The sequence below is a fragment of the Rhipicephalus sanguineus genome, chromosome 11, assembly GCF_013339695.2.
Source record: "Rhipicephalus sanguineus isolate Rsan-2018 chromosome 11, BIME_Rsan_1.4, whole genome shotgun sequence".
NCBI classification, from domain to species: Eukaryota; Metazoa; Arthropoda; class Arachnida; order Ixodida; family Ixodidae; genus Rhipicephalus; species Rhipicephalus sanguineus.
This window is the reverse complement of record NC_051186.1, coordinates 38,370,289-38,390,286: the sequence shown is the minus strand read 5'-3', so window position 1 is coordinate 38,390,286 and position 19,998 is coordinate 38,370,289. Positions and strand designations below refer to the sequence as shown.

At 48.1% G+C, this 19,998-nt stretch overlaps 2 protein-coding genes across 8 annotated transcripts in view; one reads left to right on the top strand and one right to left on the bottom strand.

The window, feature by feature from the left end:
• Positions 1–15,686, bottom strand: part of LOC119374962 (SPARC-related modular calcium-binding protein 1) — a 52,219-nt gene extending 36,533 nt beyond the window's left edge. For 2 of the 7 annotated variants that reach the window (XM_049420327.1, XM_049420332.1), the window contains exons 1-4: positions 15,496–15,684; positions 11,282–11,696; positions 10,582–10,683; positions 5,178–5,405 (exon numbers count right to left, since the gene is read on the bottom strand). In XM_049420327.1, the coding sequence (XP_049276284.1) occupies positions 5,178–5,405; positions 10,582–10,683; positions 11,282–11,696; positions 15,496–15,582 (832 nt within the window). In that variant the 5' untranslated portion in view covers positions 15,583–15,684. Of the gene's footprint in view, positions 1–4,040; positions 4,185–5,177; positions 5,406–10,581; positions 10,684–11,281; positions 11,697–15,495 lie in introns of all 7 variants that reach the window. The other 5 variants (XM_049420329.1, XM_049420331.1, XM_049420330.1 and 2 more) reach the window with 4 other exon arrangements.
• A 200-nt stretch (positions 15,687–15,886) lies between these two features.
• LOC119373436 (lactoylglutathione lyase-like) lies at positions 15,887–19,300 on the top strand. The gene is given in 5 exon segments (XM_037643460.2): positions 15,887–16,366; positions 18,375–18,389; positions 18,391–18,437; positions 18,522–18,611; positions 19,167–19,300. Coding segments are annotated over 5 exon segments (657 nt in total). The 5' UTR covers positions 15,887–15,959; the 3' UTR covers positions 19,265–19,300.
• Positions 19,301–19,998: the final 698 nt, after the last annotated feature.

The following is a 19,998-nucleotide window of genomic DNA, read 5'->3' as shown; positions in this document are numbered from 1 at the left end:
GAACAGTGCGCTTACTCGCAACTAACTTTTATTATGAATCAAACATTAGGGTGATGTAATGTCTTGCTAAAAGTCCTCAGCTAGGAAATAGAGATAAAGCATCTTCAAACGGGCGGCGTAAAAACAAGGACAAAGGAAAACTACACACCACAGAGTGCCTAGTCCAGTAAACACCACAGGCGCTCCACCTCCCACCAAATTCACCCCGACCTTCCACACAGCCTCTGCACCACGGATTTCATCCGCCACCGCCTAAAGCCCTAACATGCGCCGAATTCACACGACTTCATTCCGTGTTGGATGGGCCCTACGTCGTCACGCCGATTACTGATGTACTCCTGGCACGTGACATCACTGTGCCTCACTGCGTCATTACTGTAGCCGCTAACCGGGTACATCTCCCCGTCATAAATTTCGGCTTCACGAAGCAAGTCCTCCCTCAAGGCATCTTAATCGCCACGTTGCGGTCCTTAGCCGATGACTACGTCACCTCTTTTGCAGCAGACGTATGCTCCAATCTTCCTTGTCGCCCACCCGATGCCACAAGCCTCGACATGGCATTACGCCCCATGATTGCCCCAGACCTCCCCCCAGCGCAATCAGCTGCCCTCATCCGCCTTTTGGCTTCTTACCGCGAGATCTTCGACCTTGACAATCGACCACTCGGCCAAACTTCTCTTGTGCAGCACCGTATCAACACAGGTGATGCTGTTCCCATTCACCGTCGACCGTATCGGGTGTCCGTATCGGAGCGCCAGATTATTCAAGAAGAAGTAAACAAGATGTTAGCTAAAGGCATTATTGAGCCCTCATCAAGCCCTTGGGCGTCACCCGTCGTCCTGGTAAAAAGAAAGACAACACGTGGCGTTTCTGCATCGATTACCGGCATCTAAATCGAATTACGAAAAAGGACGTGTATCCTTTGCCCCGCATTGATGACGCTCTCGATTGTCTCCATGGCGCACGCTACTTTCATCCATAGACCTTCGCTCCGGTTATTGGCAGATTGCCGTGGACGAGAAAGACCAAGAAAAGACCGCCTTCGTCACACCCCGATGGCCTGTACCAATTCAAGGTATGCCCTTCGGTCTATGCAACCCCCAGCCACGTTCGAGCGCATGATGCACTCTGCTATACAAGGGTTCAAATGGTCAACATGCCTTTGTTACCTAGACGACGTCCTCGTATTTTCACCTACATTGAGACCCACCTTGAGCGTCTGTCGGCTATTCTCGACATCCTTCCGCAATGCTGGCCTCCAGTTGAACTCGTCGAAGTGTCACTTCGGCCGCCAACAGATTACAGTGTTGGGCCACCTCGTGATGCTTCTGGTGTGCGGCCGGACCCTGAGAAAATTCGTGCCGTCACCAGTTTCCCAGTACCCCAATCCGCCAAAGATGTTCGGAGTTTTGTGGGACTCTGTTCATATTTCCGGCGGTTTGTGAAAGACTTTGCAGCAATCGCTCGACCACTTACTGATCTTCTGAAGAAAGACGTCCATTTTCGTGGGGGTCCACTCAAGCTGCCGCCTTCTCTCACCTCATCACAATTTTGACGACGCCACCTGTATTGGCCCACTTTGACCCATCCGCCCCGACTGAGGTCCGAACTGATGCCAGTGGTCACGGGATCGGAGCCGTCCTCGCCCAACGTCAGCAGGGACACGACCGCGTTATCGCCTACGCTAGTCGCCTCCTTACACCTGTGGAGCGCAACTATTCGATCACCGAACGAGAATGCCTTGCTCTTGTGTGGGCGGTCTCCAAGTTCCGTCCATATTTATATGGCACTCACTTCTCGGTAGTCACCGACCACCACGCGCTCTGCTGGCTTTCATCATTAAGGGATCCCACAGGTCGACTGGTCGCTGGGCTCTGCGACTGCAAGAGTACACTTTTGCAGTGACGTACAAGTCTGGACGCCTGCATCAGGACGCCGACTGCCTATCTCGCTATCCGGTTGGCGAGTCGCGCACCGTCCCTGACACGGAAGCTTGCGTGTGCACTGTTTCCCAACTGACCCACATAGCCGACGAGCAACGCCGTGATGCATCCTTACGGGCTATCATCGAGTGCCTCGAATCCTCACCTTCGGACCGATCTCATCGCTCGTTCGTACTCCAGAATGGTACACTATACCGCCACAACTTTCATCCAGACGGACCATTTCTGCTGCTTGTTGTACCCAAACACCTCCGCTCGGCTGTACTCCACGAACTTCACGACGTTCCAACTGCCGGTCACCTTGGTGTGTCCCGCACATACGACCGAATCCGCCGTCGCTTCTATTGGCCAGGTCTCGCACGCTCCGTCAGACGATACGTCGCGGCGTGTGAGAAATGCCAACGCCGCAAAACACCGTCGACGCTTCCGGCTGGGTACCTTCAACCCCTCGACATTTCGTCTGAACCCTTCTTTCGCGTCGGCTTGGACCTACTCGGCCCTTTTCCCCTATCTTCTGCTGGCAACAGGTGGATAGCTGTGGCCACAGACTACGCCACACGCTACGCCATCACACGAGCTCTTCCAACAAGCTGCGCCACAGATGTCGCCGATTTCCTTCTGCGCGACGTGATCTTGCAACACGGTGCTCCACGCCAGCTGCTCACGGACCGTGGCCGCACATTTCTATCGAGAGTCATAGCGGACATCCTGCGTTCATGTGAAACGCGGCACAAGCTCACTACGTCGTACCATCCGCAAACGAATGGCCTCACGGAGCGTCTGAATCGAACCCTAACCGACATGCTTTCAAAGTATGTCTCCTCACACCACTCCGACTGGGACCTTGCTCTACCGTACGTGACATTTGCCTACAATTCCTCGCGCCATGACACGGCTGGTTACTCCCCATTTTTCCTGCTGTTCGGCCGCGAACCCACATTGCCCTCGATACAGTCATTCCGTTGCCAGCAGCTCCGACCACTGAATACGCCCTGGACGCCATCAGCCGGCCGCTCATGCACGCGAAGCCGCTCGTACTCGCCTTCTGACCTCCCAAGAGAACCAACGCCGTCGGTATGATCAACGACACCGCGACGTACACTTTCGCCCGGTTCTTTGGTTCTGCTGTGGTCTCCGACCGGCACGTTGGCCTGTCCGACAAACTGCTCTCTCGGTACACAGGGCCATACCGAGTGCTTCGTGCGGTGACTCCTGTCACCTATGCAATCGCTCCTGCTGCCTCGCCGTCTTCATCCACCCCGCATGCCAGCGACATTTTACACGTCGCACGCCTGAAGCAGTACCACTCGCCCAATGACGTTGACGTCTAGATGCGCCGAGACGGCGCCTTTGCCGCCGGGGGTTATGCTACATGTAGGCTGCCGGAATTCATATGGTCGACGCGCGTGTGCGCCCGACGAAGAGGACGAAGGTCGCTAGCTGCTCGAGCTCGGAGCCGGTCTGGTCAGCGCTGCAGCCGCTCTTGCAAATATATCGTGTGAATAACGACTTGTAAAAGCGACTCGTCACTCACGTAACAATATTTAAAATAAATCTACTGTTTGAAATTAATACTGTTGGAAAGACCAATTCTTCCTCTATCATTTTATACCCTACACTTTAGCATCAATCAATTTCTGTGGCAGGAAAAAATATTTCCTGGACTACCCAATGTCAACTGATTTTTCTGTGGTATGAAAGTGTTAAGTCATACCAAAGCACCCACATCGTTTCATTCTTTACCGCACGTGGGGCCCCGATTTGAAAACTGCACTGTCAACGTCACCAAAGCTTGAGCCCACGTGGTCTTAGGCGCTGCCCCGCGTTGGACGCTAGTATCTTACGATTTTAGGCAGGCATTTCGAAGTGACACTAAATGTGTTCTCAATTAACGATGCTAGTATGAATTATACAATACGTTACGACATTTACGATTCAATTTCGGCATTACCAGACATAATCTACAAATTACAGTAAGAAAGTCACAAACAAAAATTCCGTTGTCAGGGGTCCTTTAAAAGTAATGCGTCCGGCTGTCGCAGGAGATAATCCAATGAGTTTCAGCGTCAATGAGAGCGAACGTGCAAACGTGCTCACCTGGCTCCTGTGTCTCCTGGCTGTCCTTGTCTTCTTCCTCGACAGGCCGCGAGCCATCAGGCCGCAGGGATCCAGCCAGGGCGACTGCCGCATCCGGGCTGCCACCCTCTGAGTTCAACGACATGAACACGCGCAGGGAAACCACTGCGTTCCCCTCACATGCCGTGCAACGCGCGCGCGCATGCACCACGGGCTGCCATGCAGGGCCGGATCAAGAAAGGTGCGACCCCTCCGGGAGGGGGGCATGCCACTGCATGATCAGCTGGCGTGCAACACTCGCCAAGAAAATCTATCTGTTTGCACATCCATGCGTAGCATGATGGAAATATAGGATGAACATTGGAACAGAAAAGTGTAGAGTGCCAGAATGAAAAAAATGAAGTTTGAATTATCAAAAGTTCTCATAAATACAACTCAGGCAACACAGCAACTAACACTGCGATGTTTATTGTTTCTCAGTGCCGCAGCAACATCATAGACTGCTCTGCATGATTGCCAGTAAAATTTTTAGACATCAGTGATAATACTGGTACTAGTTATTATACGAGGCACGCACGGGTGTGTCATTAAAAGACGAAATGTGTTGCATCCCACAACAGTTGCTAGCCCCTTCCAATTCTTAGGACACTTTCTCGCATGGCATACTGCGATCAAGGCCAGACCGTACAGTTTTTTCCCTTGGTCAGCACGAGATTATTGGTGCGCAAGGTTCGGCTAGTTTGGCCGTTTTGTAGGCAGGAAATCAGCTTTATTTGCACCTGTTAATAATAGAAAAACGTGAATGTTCAGCTAGAAGCAACAAAGGCAGCAGATATTTCCAGATATGGACAAGCAAAAAGTTTGAATTCACCGAATTTGTGCAGTGAGACAGTTTGAATTAAGCAGCTTTAAAATACAATGAAAACATAGTGGGCCAACCAAAAATTTAAGATTTGTTTGAATTAACCGAAAGTTTGAATGATTAGAGTTTGAATTATCGAGAGTCTACTGTACCGACATTGTAGACGTTCTCAAGCATTGATCTTTCACTCCGACTTTATTTCATTTAGTGTCCCTTTAAAAGAAAGAAACGCAGTTTGACCGCGTGAAACCACCACTTAATCCGGCCCCGCAGGCATGCAGGGAGAAGGTGCTTACTGTCCACACGCATGGGGCTCCCCTGGAGACAGTGCAGCCACTCAGAGAGCGACAGAAGCCGGTCCCGGTTGGCGTCGCAGTAGCGGGCGAGGCCCCGGGCACACGCCTGCGGTTCCACGATGCGACGTGCCAGCCGCCGCAGGTCGCGAACCTCGTGCAGCTGCAGAGAGCCATCACCATCCACGTCCAGCTCGGAGAACTTCCACCTCAGCACCGCGGGCACGCGACCTGCATTTGTGCACCACCGTAGGGACCGCCTTAGCTTTGGCTTTGCTGCGCTGCTGTTGAACGGTTACCTCGGTACCGCATGTGCAGAGGCTTCGGAATGGTTGCTGAAGTGTGGAAGGGGGGAGGGGCTCAAAACACGTGAAGAGATGCAAGTTTTAGTGGCTATCATGTGGAATGAAAGTTCACATCTCATCGACCACTTAATAACCTCATAATAAAAAAGTCACATTTGACATGAAAATAATGTTGTTACACAGTCAAATCTCGTTATAGCGAACCTCAGATTGACAATTCTCTTCTGATTGACGACTATTTAAAAAATCCCCCTCGAAATGTCCATTGGTTTAGGTAAAAATATTTCACTACTACATATCTCAGAATACCGAATATTTCAGAATAACCCATAGAATTTTAGCACCCTTTTATCCCAAAAACACTTCAAAATAATGAATTGCAAACTCAAAGAGTGACTCGTGGTGGTGTAAACAACAGTACGTGTAACTATCATTATCATCTGAATGCTCACTTATTTCTCTATGCGCCTGCTCTATTCCAAATGTGCGGCAGCCCTTTCAACATCCCCACCTCCTGAACTTTTTTTCTTGTCAGGCTTCGCCTCACTGCCTTAGCGGCCTTAAATTTCGTAAGCCAGGTACGTCTGCACGCTTGTTGCTGGGCTGTGTTGTTTGCCTTTAGCTTGGTTCATTATGAGCCCCAGAAGCACCGCAAAAGGAATGCGGCGACAGTGAAAAATGCGACGGGAGCGATCTATGAGATGAAGTTGCAGAAAGGCTCCCTTTGCATGCTTCACTAATGTTTGAACACTATGCACCATAGGCGGAGAGTACGGGGGGGCTGGGGGACTTGGGCCCCCCCGGACTCCCTCATGGGGGGCAGAGCCCCCCCTGGCGCCGGCCCAGGGTATTTTTAAGAGCTTGGCTTAAGTCCCCGGGTCATGCTATCTCGCAGCTACTATTTCACAGGAGGCTGTTTATGCCCGCTTCTTTTTCATTTCAGCCATTTAAAGTTCGGCACATGGGCCAATGAGAAGTCAAACATTCAATGGAAAAATGCCCCTCAAACGGATTTTTACGTGCAGAATATGTTGTCCTGATGAACAACTGAAGCGACGACTTAAGCTATGACAAATTAAAAAAATCACAGCATATCCACGTGGTGAATGATGATGAGTGGGGCGAAGCGAACTCGCGCTGCAGCACGGCGATGGCATTGGCGCGAGCGTGGTCCTTCTTGATGGAAGATATTGTGATTAGATTGTTGGAGAACCACAATCTGTTGCACACACCGCAACTATGGCCGAAACTGTTATCAAGGAAGTCCCGCTGGCAGCGCGCGTCGGCGCCTTCGGGCAGAGCCCGCCTGATGCGTTTTGCAGCCACTTCACGTGCTCGCACAGCCTCGGGCTCTGCCTGCCGGTACGCGTGCTTTCTCGCCGCTTCACGGTCCTTCACATTTTGAAGATCCGATTCGCGCCGCAGCCCTGCAGCTTGTCGACTAGCTTCGGCCTCGCGGGCTCGAACGGCGGGGTCTTCTCGGCGCAGCCGTGCAGCTTGTCGAGCAGCTTCGGCTTCGCAGGCTCGAATGGCGGAATCTGCTTCGCGGCGTCGACGTGCAGCTTCGGCCTCGCGGGCTCTCACCTCAGGATTCTGTCTCCGAGCTAAAGAGAAAGCGATTCTGGCGACTCCGAGCTAAAGAGAAAGCGTGCCAAGAGGGAGCCTCATGGCGCGTTACTTCTGAAACGTCGTCTTCTTCTTCTACTGCATACCAGAACGCGCGCAGTAAAGAAGAAAGAATGCCACGCAGGCGAACACGCACGAGAGTCTCACTCGTCAACGTCGTCTTCTTCTACTGCATACCAGAACGCGCGCTTCTCACGAGCTAGAGGTGGCTACTACAACGCTACAAACGGAAGATGGACAGACCTACGGCATAAGGAGCTTTGCCCCTAAAATTCACCGGCGATTACGATACTGCCTAATTCGCTGAGCGCAGCCTCGTCTTCAGGCAACGCCAGCTGTGTTTGAAGTTTTGACTATCCGCAGTTGTAGCAATGTAACATTCGTTACATATTGCCACAGAAACTGCCAGCGCTCGAGTGCTACTCACACTATATACTCTGTGCATTGCAGCTGTCGCGAACCAAGTGAAGCTCCCACAGCCCGGTTACGACAAGCGAAGCCAGCCGCAGTGCACGTGCCAGCCCTGCATGCGCACGAGCGACAGAGGAAGAAAGCGAGGTTAGTGGCCGGTATCTCGTGATATCGACAGACTCCGCGTTCTCGCTCTCTTTCGTCCTCGTTCGCGCTATCGGTTACGCCGCCGACGCCAACGGCGATGCCGCTCAATGCAGGAACGGATAAGAGCTGCGCTCTAATTGTCTTGAACCCCGTAGTGAATGGTCTTGAGAACACAAAAATGATACTGAGAATACAAAGCAATCCTGACACAGTCAGTCAGTGAACGCTTTCGCACAAACTTACTCGCCAATAAAAAAACGGGTAATTTCTTGGTTGCCTACATATTGGTACCCTTCGACATGCCTGCTTATAAAAGTGCCGAGAAAAGATTGTTCGCAGTTTTGATTTATCAGTAGAGCTGTGCGAAGCAAAAAAGGTCGCCTACGCGACCTTTTTTGCTTCGAGCCAAGAATTACGAGGTGGATCGATGTCTTTGTGTAAATTGAAAAATAAATCTAGGGTCTTCCACTTACAGATCTTCATTATGATATCGCAGGCACCTAAGAGATTAAAGTTACATTAAATTCTTCAATTTGGAAGTTGGACTCCTCTCTCTCTCTCTCTCTACACACACACACACACACACACACACACACACACACACACACACACACACACACACACACACGCACGCACGCACGCACGCGCGCACGCACGCACGCACACACACACACACACACACATATATATATATATATAGGGAGAGTCGGAGAGAATTGTGGAAGAGCAAGCCGGGCCCCCGCCCCCTCCGGTAAAATGAAAACTCTCCGCCTATGCTACGCACAGTGTGACCAGTGCAATGAGGAAGTGTGCATGTCGGCAGAACTGACGACCGATAAGATCAATGCCATTTGTCGTGATCAAGGAAACGGCGACAAGGACGATGAGAGCAAAGACAACGCAGAAACAGCGTGCATGAAGCAACACGAAGAATCGGTATCTAACACCGACGTGTCGAAGTGCACAAGAAGGATATGCACTTTAAAGAGTTCGTCTAGCAGCAGTTGAGCTGCACCCATCAGGCAATAACAACAACAATAATAATAATAATAATACTATCTTGGGTTTAACGTCCCAGAACCCCGATATGATTTTGAGGGACACCGTAGTGAAGGGCTCCGGAAATTTCAGACATCTGGTGTTTCTTAATGTTCAGTGACATTGCACAATACACAGGCCTCTAGCATATGCCTCCATCGAAATACGACTGCCGTGCCTGGGATCAAACCCACGACCTTTAGGTCAGCAGCCAAGCACTGTAACCGCTACCCCACTGCAGCGGACACTTATCAGGCAAAGATCACGGTCTTCTTCAAGAAAACATACGCTCATTGCGGAATACTTTTTTTGGAGGGATTATTAAAGAATAACGCAATCGCGAACGTTTACCCAGCAAAGGTAGGTGACTCCTTTGGTTGCATTTATGATTTTTAGCACGAATTTTCGATATTTTTACTACAAAAATTTTTCAAAACAAAGAAAGATTTTTAGTGGTCTCTTGAGATTCATTTTATCGAGATTTGACTGGATCCAAAACTTTGTTACAAAAGAATATTCATAACACTATCTATGACAAGACTACTTTTCATTTACTTCATTATAAATCCTCATTTGTTATATATATCAGTGTTTGTTATACAGAGGTTTGAGTGTATTACCAGTGCATTACAGCTGGTAATGACATACAATGTACAGTGCTCGTCAAACGAAACCCGAACAGTGGCAAGCCTTCGCATGGTATAGTGCACGCCGTCCAGTTATCACCATTGACAGGCGCGCGCATTCGGTTTGACCGCACTGCGCATATGCGCAGTGCGGTTATCACTGCGCACTGCGCAGTGATAACTGGACGGTGCGCACTGCGAAGGCTTGCCGGTGTTCGGGTTTCATTTGACGAGCACTGTACATAAACAAGGGTCAAACAAATGTCTGGCAGAAAAAAAAAGGAATATCGCCACAGAATGTAATTTTGAAGGAAAACACGGAACAGAGATTCAGAAACCAGACGTTACCATTGTGGAAACATCAGTCGTTAGGAATTTGGTAGGTTATACATACAGAACAGATGTGTGCTCCCTATGGAATGAAGCAGATGTGTATGAATGACACATGGCCGATGTCTAAAAAAGGTGGCTACTACACAAATTCTTTGCTCGGTTTAACTAGGCAACATTCTTTTGTGCAGTCATCACAAAGTTGGGGAGGATATATTGGGATTGTCGTGCACCAGGATAACAGAAGCTGGAGGACAGCAAAAAAAAAAAAGGACTGATACTTTTCATTCCCAAGGAATGAAGGCCCCTACGGCCTAGCCACTGTCGAAGCCACTGCGGATGTGACATGTTACTGGTTCGGAGATTACTTTTAAGGGCTCGTTTCTTCTTTGTTAGACACAATATTGATGAGAACTAACAGACAATAATGCCAAGGAAAGTATAGGGAATGTTATTTGTAGTAATCAGAATATAAATGTGAAGAAAGTAAAGTGGACGAAAAGATAACTTGCCGCCAAAAAAGAGTGTTCCATACTCGCTGCAATGGCTGCGATCGGCGCTAACACTCCTAGGTTTAAATGCACATATATACCCCATAAAGTGGACAGGAGGATGACCGCCGCCGTAGCTCAGTGGTAGAGCATCGGACACGTTATTCGAAGGCCGCAGGTTCGGTCAATGCAGGCGGCAAGTTATCTTTTCGTCCACTTTACTTTCTTCCCATTTATATTCTGATTACTACAAATAACGTCCCCTATACTTTCCTTGGCATTATTGTCTGTTAGTTCTCATTAATGTTATTGGTTCAGTCATTTTGCTTTTTTCACTATGATCATTTCGTTTTTTTTTTAGTACCTTACAGACACCATTCATGGCAATGAATACGGGAGGCATACAAAAATAAAGTCACAGCACCAGTTATACCTGTGACATTGCCAGCAGGAGGTTTTGGAAGCCTGTCAAACTCCTTCTGAAAGATGCCCACCAAGTTGAGGTTGAACTGGCTGCGATCAACGCTTGAACAACCTGAGAAAAGAAGGAAGCAGCCAGGTACATCATGATGAAACTTTGTTATTCATCTTAATCCTTTAAGTTATAAACTTCATAATCCCAGATTACTCTCAGTGTAATCACCCAGACCTGGATGAATTTTTCTCAATATTAGAGCCCTTTCTGAAAACCATACAGATTTGCTTGCAGCTTTCTGCTACAAATGGGTGGATATAAACTTTTCCCTATAGAAAACCTACTGAGATATCAAAACTGTCACGTCAATTATTTTGAAATGTTTAACACAGAATGCTGTAGACGTGAACTTGAATACAAGACTAGCCCAAAGAAGTGCTACTTTTCACAATGAACAACTTATTTTCTATTTCAACAACGAATGACTGGCTTAGAGAACGCAATAACAATGCATCGAAATCTATGACGTCACGGCAAACTGGTGTAGGAACTTCACAGCGGCATCACCAATTGTATTTTCCTTTTGCGCACTTTTTTTTTGCTTACCGGGTATTCTCTTTTCGTAAAAGTGACACTTCCGGTATTGTTTAATTATAATTTACTAATACGAGGAAAATCGTATTTCTCATTCATGTCCCTTTAACACACTGTTCTTCACCTGTCTTGGCCTGCGCCTGGTGTGAGGCCCTACGCTGGAAGGAACCCTGTCGCCGGGACGTGCAGTTGGGCTTTTTCAGGTGAACCGAGGATCCTGCCAGGGGCCTGCCCTGGGCGTCCACGCACCAGCAGTATCCCGTCAGCTCGTGGCACTGGACACGTTCGAACCCGCCGTCCGGCGAGCACTCCGGAACGAACGAGCCCGGTTGCTGCATGCTCTGCTGTTTCTGGAGCAGGCAACGTGCTGCGGCTGCAGCTTGCGCTTGCTCGGTGCACGGCCCCGTGTGGCTTAGCGCCACATAGTTCCCCTCGCACTGGGAACGCTCCAAGTCGCAGCGCGTGGGGTATGTGCGCCCGTCTGAGCCGCACACAGGCTCCCCGGTGCAGTTCTTCATAGGTGGCGGGCATAGTGGCACCTGCAGAGCAGTTGAGAAATATTGTAAGCATAGAACATAGTAGCAGTAGTAATATTAGTGGTAGTTGGGGAGGTGGGGGGATTGAATTCCCCCAACCCACCTACCCGATTATGCCACAGCCACCTGCTGCAAAGAGTACAAAAAAAAGAAACAAAAAGATGTGCCTCTTACAGAAGTTAATACGATATTGGTGTCACCCCCCACCCTCGTATTTTTAACCCTTCCCACCTACTCTTTGGACATTCATACTTTCCTTTACAGTACTACTCGACAGCCTTCTATAATTGAATTTCTGCTTTAAAATGTTCAAAGGTTCACATGTACATAGAATAAACTGTAGTTTATCCTGTAGGGTGTCTGTAGGGTGGCCAGAACACTCTCATTCTTCCCTACTCGTCCGCAACATTGTTTATACTGTTGCAAATAAAAGTCAATTCAATTCAATTCAAAATAAGGGAATCATTGTTGGCAGCACTTCTGAACATCAGTGCAACAAGACATACAGAGATCCACTCCTTTTTGAGAATGGAACTTTCATGAGCAAAATAATGGACTTCTTGACATAACTTCTCACACTGCCTGTACATACAATTAAAGGAGTAGTGACACGATTTTGAAGTGCAGCAAAACGGACGTTTTTGGTTTCCTTGGCATGTAGTGTTAACGCTCTCCCCACACCGCATCCAGGAAACACGTATAAATATTTAAGTTTGATTTTAAAGTTTTCATCTCCCAGCATCTGCAAGGCAGCTTCACCGCATGGAGAGCCCTATGACGTTACAAGTCAGCTCACTTGGTTTGCGAAATCCGGGTTCTGCATGCAGCCTAAATCATAGAAATCGCTTTCGGAGGCACTGGACGACAGTTCACTCATCATGAACCACGTTCGACTGACAGCAAAGGACAGCAGGTGCATATTTCGTGGGTTGCAGTCTGCCCGTGACGTCACGGGCAGACTTGACACGTCACTATGAAGCCGCCCTCTCGAAACCGAAACTGCTGGTTGAAAGAAGCGTTATTAAAAATATATGCAATGCATCCCCAGGCACCACGACACTCTTTTTAGGGTTCTCGACACCCGTGCTTTCATTTAGAGCAATAACCCGAAAATTTTTAAAATTCATGTCAGTACTCCTTTAACCATATTTAGCTGCTGAACTAGCAATTTACTGCAACTACGATAAACTGGCACCGAGGTGAAAAAAGGGCATTTGTTGTTGAAGAACTTTATTGTTAACGCATTTTCGAGAACTTTCGAGAAAGAATGCGGCAGCACAAGAACGATCTCCGTCAAATGAACAGCGAACAGAGCGCAGTGGTGGAGCACTGCGAGAAGTTTGACCACCGCATGAGTCCTGACGATGCGATGATCCTGGAACAAGAAAGCAGCTTGCGCCAGCGGCTCCTCCTCGAGTCGTGGCATATACAACAGACAGCGGGAAACATCAACCGCACCACGGGGACATTGCCCTCCCTCGACTGTCAAGGCTTGCGACAAGTGTCGGCAAGAAGACGTATATAAGCGCCGTGCGTCTCGGGCCGTCTCACCCCTGAAGAAGAAACCGGTCAGGCTTCGAAACGTCGGGTATCCTAAAATAAATTTCTGGTTGGAGTTTGCTCCTTTTCTCCGTTAGTCTATTACCCAAACAGGCAGCCTTCTGCCGAATGTTTACCGTTAATTTGCTATTAAAGCATTTAAAGCAACTTCTGAAGAAGCCTGAACTGCAAGGTCATCATTCAAAGTTTTGAAAAAGCTGTGTAGCCTGGCACTGCAAACATGCACTGTGCTGCATTATAGCTGCGTAAATTTTGTCACAGAATTTCATTTTTAAATCTATAAATTATAGCTTGCTCAACGTTACAGCTTATTCTAACAGACAGATGATGGATGCTGCCGACACCATCAGTGTGCCCTTGGTACTGGAATGCAAAGCGTACAAAACAAGCAATTGGCTTTGAAAGTTTAAAAGCCACTCCAAATCGTCGTCCATCGAACACTACTCGTGCTCTTCTATCAAATTGAAGGCCTGCAAGTTGGCCAGAGATTCCTTTCAGCGCCTCGGTTTCCAAGTCAGCCATGCTACGCCACAGGTCGTTAAATTAGTTTCAGCTGACCTAGCTATGTAAAATATGGTATTTGCAAATCTCTGTGCACTATAGCATGTAGCCTATAGTCTACATGCTTTTTGCAAGATGAGTAAAATAAAAAGAAGTCTGCTAGCACTAAGCAAAGTTGAGCAAATCGTATCAAGATGAAATGACAAAATGATCAAGGCGCCTTCTGCAGCAAGTATTCTCTATTATAGCAACAGTGGTTATTAGGTCTTGATGTTTGCATAGATTTGAGGCGACCCGTAGACAACGAACTTAACAGAACTGTTGCAGCTAATATCATCTTGTAACTAGAAAGTCGGCATTCCCGTCTTCAACACGGTTGAACAACATGGTGTGTCTGCATTGAAACATCTATAACACAAGTAGAATATTGAATGTAGAATGCATCGGATGACAGTTTCAAACACCACGTCCCCTTTCTTCCACCAATTCACAAGTCAACCAAGAGGACCAATGCTATATGCTACAATGTGTGTTGTTTGTAGACTCCGTCCTTGAGCAAACATCGGAGCTTGGCACACACAGGAGCAATTCGTAGCCGACTGAGCAGCATTCTTGGCATGCATGTGTCTGGTGAAACAGCTGACACCTTTTAAGCATAACGAGAGGGCTCTGTAGTCTATAACATCTTGTGTTTCTCTAGTTCAGCATATTTTAAGCGAGAGTAGCACCTGTAAGCACTCATACAAGATGTCAGCTAGAAAGTACAGCACAATGTGCAACTTTCAATTAACAGCATGTAATTGGGTAGTTTAATGTCTTACTCTAACTGCTTCATGAGGTACTTACGGCCTTAATTTAGCGATAATAAGCAGTGTAAATGGCAATGCAGATTCTGAACTGCGATAGATAAGAACTAAAGCAAACGAGAACCCCATCGACGCACGTACGACACTTGTCAATTCGTTCCGGCATTCGCATCGCTGGCAATGTGTCAACCTCAAAAAAACATATCTCGGTTTTCCGCGCTTGCCAAGCTCAAGGTTAGATACCGCGTGCCGCACAATATGAACCCATTCAGAGTGGGAGAGCACGACGCAGCTAGCGCGCCTTAATTACTTCCAGCCGCGGGACACCGACCATCTCTCTTGTACTTCGAAGCGACCGTCGTTAAAACGCGCACGGCGAGAAAGAAAAAAAGTATATAACGACCCATGAAAGGGGCGAACGAATCTCCCCACTTGTTTCAATAGCGAGCGTTAAACCTGTGCGAAGAGGCGCTACAGATATGAGCTGTCCGAAACGGCGAACCCGCTCGCGGCGATCGAGTGGTTTCGCAGAAAGAAGAAACAACTTCTCCGTTTTGTTTTTGTTTGTTTCTCTACCGCCGATGACCGCTCACGGCCGCGATGCTCGCGTACACAGAACGGCTAGAGCCCAGCCGCAAGGAAATCGCCGCGTTCAGCCACCTGTAAACATGGGCTGTGGTTTAAAACGCTCTGCTTTAATCACCCCGTCTCCTTCCGCACGTCACGTGTCGTGTGACGCCGAAAGGAAATGACAACTGTCGCGGTGAGAGGCCCTCATGCACGAAGCACAGCAGGTAAAGCATACTACGTATACACACACACGCACCAACGCGCACAGGCGGCACGCAGTCTCGTCAAACCGATCAGCACGTGCGCGCGTTTTGTGATCGCGTGCACGAAGAGTAGTGTGCCAGGTGTCGCTACCCGCGTCTCACCTGTTGTGGGCCCGCAGCCGAAGCGAGGGCGAGCGCGACGGCAAAGGCGGCGAGCAGCAGGGCCATAATGCCCCACTGCGCGCACATCCATCCGCTTGCCTGCAGCGAAGGCCGGACTCGCGCGCACAGGAAGCCGTCGCCGGGCCGCGGCGCCGTGCCAGTTGAGAAACTCTATGGTTCAGTCCGCGTTTCGAAAACCAACAAGTAAACTCACAAGTTTTCACAGACAACTTGCCTTGTTACCTACGTCAATCCGAACAAGCTAAAGTAATCGTTAACTTAAAAATTATTTTCAATTAATAGTTGTTTACTTTGCACATAGATGGCGCAACACTCTGTGAGACACCCCTTATTAATTACGCTATTGAGTTGGAGTTTAAAGCGCAGTGTTTCGACTAGCGCCGTAAAAGAGCTCCGGTCGAGGGGGCTGCGGTCGGCGCACTTCTCTCCGCCGCTACCTTTCGATGAACTTGTTGCCCAGGTCTTGTCTTTACACCCGATTCAGCCGGCTGCTTCCTTTCCAAGGTGTTCCTGCTCCCATTTGCTGCTCCGCACCGAAGAAAAATATAATAGGGAGAAAAATGTCCGGCTGCCTGAGCGATCAGGAGGCGGAGAAGTGTTGCTCCGAGCCGGACCCGTCGACGCGGGGCTTCATCATGCAGCAGACCATGTACCGCATCAGGGATCCCAAGGCATCGCTCGATTTCTACACTCGCGTGCTCGGCATGAGGCTGCTGCAGAAGCTAGACTTTCCCGAGATGAAGTTCTCGCTCTACTTCGTTGGATTCGAGGAGTCGGTGCCTAAGACCAACTCCCCGCAAGAACGCGCAGAGTGGGCCTTCGGCCGCAAGGCTACTATCGAGTTGACGCAGTGAGTGTGTGTGCTTGTCCAGCGGTAAACACACCCTCTTACGTGTCCCGCGGCCGAAGTTTGGGAGCGCGTACACACTTGGGAGGTGCGGAAAAATACCGCTCGTGTTACGTCAGGCAACTGTTGACGGACGTTGCGAGTCTGGCCGGAGCCCTCTGTTCGATATCGCGCGCTTCGAGTGGGAGAGGAGTTCAGCAAAGTTTGCCGACGTATTTGCGAACGGCGCGTGTGCGCTCGGAAAATATGCCGCAAAAATGTGGGACATGAAGATAATGTAGTACGCAGCCCCGCTTGACACGCATGTCGTGGAATGCACCGAGCGCGTGCGCGATAACGATACATTTGCGGACATAGTTACGAAGCTCTGACCAAGGACATTGTTATTTGAAAACCCGGCAGTCCCAGCGTACGTGGAATGTGGGCTATTAAGATAACGCACATTCGTTGCTTCCAACCGTAAAATGTGTTTTCCGCGTGCGGCCTGCAAACTGTGGTTACGAAACCAACATGTCCGACCTTGTAGCCGCTTTATAACGAACCTCTCGATATAACATCACATGTAATCAAGGGCGTGTTGACATACACTAAATGTAATCACTCTGTGAAGGTTATCGGGTTATCGAAGACTTTCTAACAGATAACATGTAAAACGATGCTGCTGTGTGCGTGCACACTGCTGGCCATAATACTTTAGCTCATGTCTTGGAATATTTGCAATATAGTTGTTGGTGTGGTCATGCCTGTAAGCACAAATCGGGCAACGTCATGAAAGAAGCACTTGCACCATTTTGGGGAGATAAAACACTATACAGCGTAGTGGGCACATCTTTATATTTTTACGCTGAGTTTCCAGTTTCCATTTCTCTAGCGCTGCCCGAACACAGTCTAGGAAATGTGACTTTGCAACACCTGCCACGTTGGTGCCCATATTCAACAAAACTGATGTGCTGTAAGCATCGTCCCTAGCAGCACGAATTGTTGCCTGAACGTTGCAAATATTCCCGCAGTGTTGCTTCAACATTATGATAAGGTTCATGCTACTAGGAATCTTTGACTGGTCGTTGCTACGGCACTCATCATTGCAAGTGGAAGGCTGCCTATTACCGGCCCACGAGGAAACGTTTTTGTGCAAGATAAACTTTCACGAATGCAACCACCTTGGCAGGATAGGACAGATTTTGCGACTTGGCTAATACAAATTGAGCTGTTCCAAGGTGCCATGTTTGACCAATAAATAATATTTACGCGCACAAGACAAGGACAGAAAAGAACACGCAAGACACCGGCGCTGCGTGTTCTATTCTGTCCTTGTCTGGTTCTGCACTTAATAAACATTATTGGTCATGTCTTACAAACACACCCAAACTGCCACGATTGTGGCATTTTGTTAAAGGCCACATGCATGCATGCACATCAACTTCCTGTCATATTCATCTTCTGCCCCCTTTATAAAATATCAGCCATTCATAGTACAGTTATAACTTCTGTGCCTACAGAGTCTGCAATGCCAAAAAAATGCATGGAATTAACCTGTATCTGCAGTTTTATCACCAGAATAGCTGAATTTAAGTGAATAAGATTTCAATGAATTTATTAAGTTCAGGGTACAGTGCACCGAAGCGACTTGTTTGTTCATTCATCCATGTCTTTTAAACACATTCCTTACATTTCCAACTAGTAATCGCAGCTTATCTTCGCCAACACCAAACCAGTTGTCATTAGGAGAGTGTCAGCTTAGTGCCTACTATGTTACAGAAGCTGTGCCTTTCATACTGTTGTGTCTGGAAAGTATTGCTGCTGACTACGAAATCTAATTTTTTCAACGACATATGACCTGTAAAAAAATTCAGCTAGCAGTTATCCTTGCTCTTTTATTCTGATGTTACAAGACATTCTCTCACTGTTTTATTGTGCACCATTCATGGCATTCATTGTGCCCAGTCCTACTCATGGGCATGAGTCATATTGTGAGACATGAGTCACTGATTTCTTATGCCACAGTTTGCAGCAACTGGGAGGATCATCCAGGAGGGCGGCTATCACAATGGGAACACTGCTCCTAGAGGATTCGGTCAGTGAATAACATCACTATAATTGACTAGTGCTTTTATGAATGCCAACTTGGCATTAAAGCATCTCTCAACTGGGTGTGCAGGCCACATTGGCATCATGGTTCCCGACGTCGCAGAAGCGTGCGCCCGGTTTGAGAAGCTCGGCGTCAAGTTTGTCAAGAAGCCTCACGAAGGTGAGATGTTTATGACCATGCGGGCTTGTTGCACACAGCTGCCAAAATACAGGATGTACAAATATCAAAGGGAACGCCTGGTTCTCATTGCTTTCGCAATCACAGATGATCAAGTGTCGCGTACACATCACGAAACGCGATTGCTCTCTCCTGTGATCCTGGTGTGCACTAGTGTAGCTACTGTGTAAATTTAGATCATGATAGAGCGCAGCATCCCGTGGCAAGAAGTGCATCTGATCCAAACGCAGCTCTTGTTTTATGTCGGCTATCAGGCAATATCAACAATCTGCTGTGCAACGGCCCTCCAAAAAGAGTGTACAGGTCCTCTGTATGAAGAGAGGGCACCTTGCATTGCTGCAAGATTTGGCTGAGCTGTTCATAGCAATGTCTGCTTTCTGTTGCATGTGCTTTTTTCCCCAGACATGAGGGGTGGTTAAGGACTCGTTTAAGTTTGTCCAGCTGCCTACGTCTTGGCAATGTGCTAGGGCTTGAGTGCAACCACCATTTCCCAATAAGTCGTGGTGAGAACTCTAATGTTCATCTCACTTTCTGCAGGAAAAATGAAGAACATCGCCTTCATCCAAGACCCCGATGGCTACTGGATTGAGATCCTTAACAACAAGAGTGTCATCAAAGACGTGTTTAAAGAATGAATAGGCTTTTCGTGCGTTGTTTGGAAGAGCCCAAAATGAGCTTCAGAGTGCCTTTCTTTATTTACATTTCTACAAAATGACAATTTTCTGAAAGAGTTTTGATGCGCATAGCTGCATCAAGGCCAGCAAGTGCGAAGACAGCTACTGATGTGTCGACAAGATATTCTTGAAGTGCGTGAAAGATTAAATAAAATACTGATGACATTTCATTTAAACGAGTTCAAGCTGAAGTCTGCAAAGTGGCTATATTCCTTTAGGATACAGTGTAGTTCACTGATAAGTAGTGCCCGAGTGGGCACCATCAGAATCCACGATGGTCACAGTGAAAAAAAAAGGTGTGGGACCTTCAAGGAGCCATTTCCACCAGTATACTTTTTTTATTTTAATCTCTTCTGGTTTCTTAAGGAAAAAGCTTTAAGTTCAGACACTGGCATTAAGAAACGTGGTGTACGGTACAAAAACATGTTACCTTATGCACAGTCAGAAATAACCATGATTTACACCAGAATCGGACCCAGGCACTCTGCGTGGCAGGCACGCATTCCACCACAGAGCCACGCCAGTGTTTACAACTTCAGAAAAAGCCAGTATACAGGTGTCGAGTCAGTTGAGGGGTTACACCACGTGCATTGTGCGTAACAAGTGATTGCTTTAAACCTGCTCACCCGTTACAAAGGTCTCAGCCATAATTCATCATCATCACCAGCCACAGCATCAACACTGTTTAGCTACAT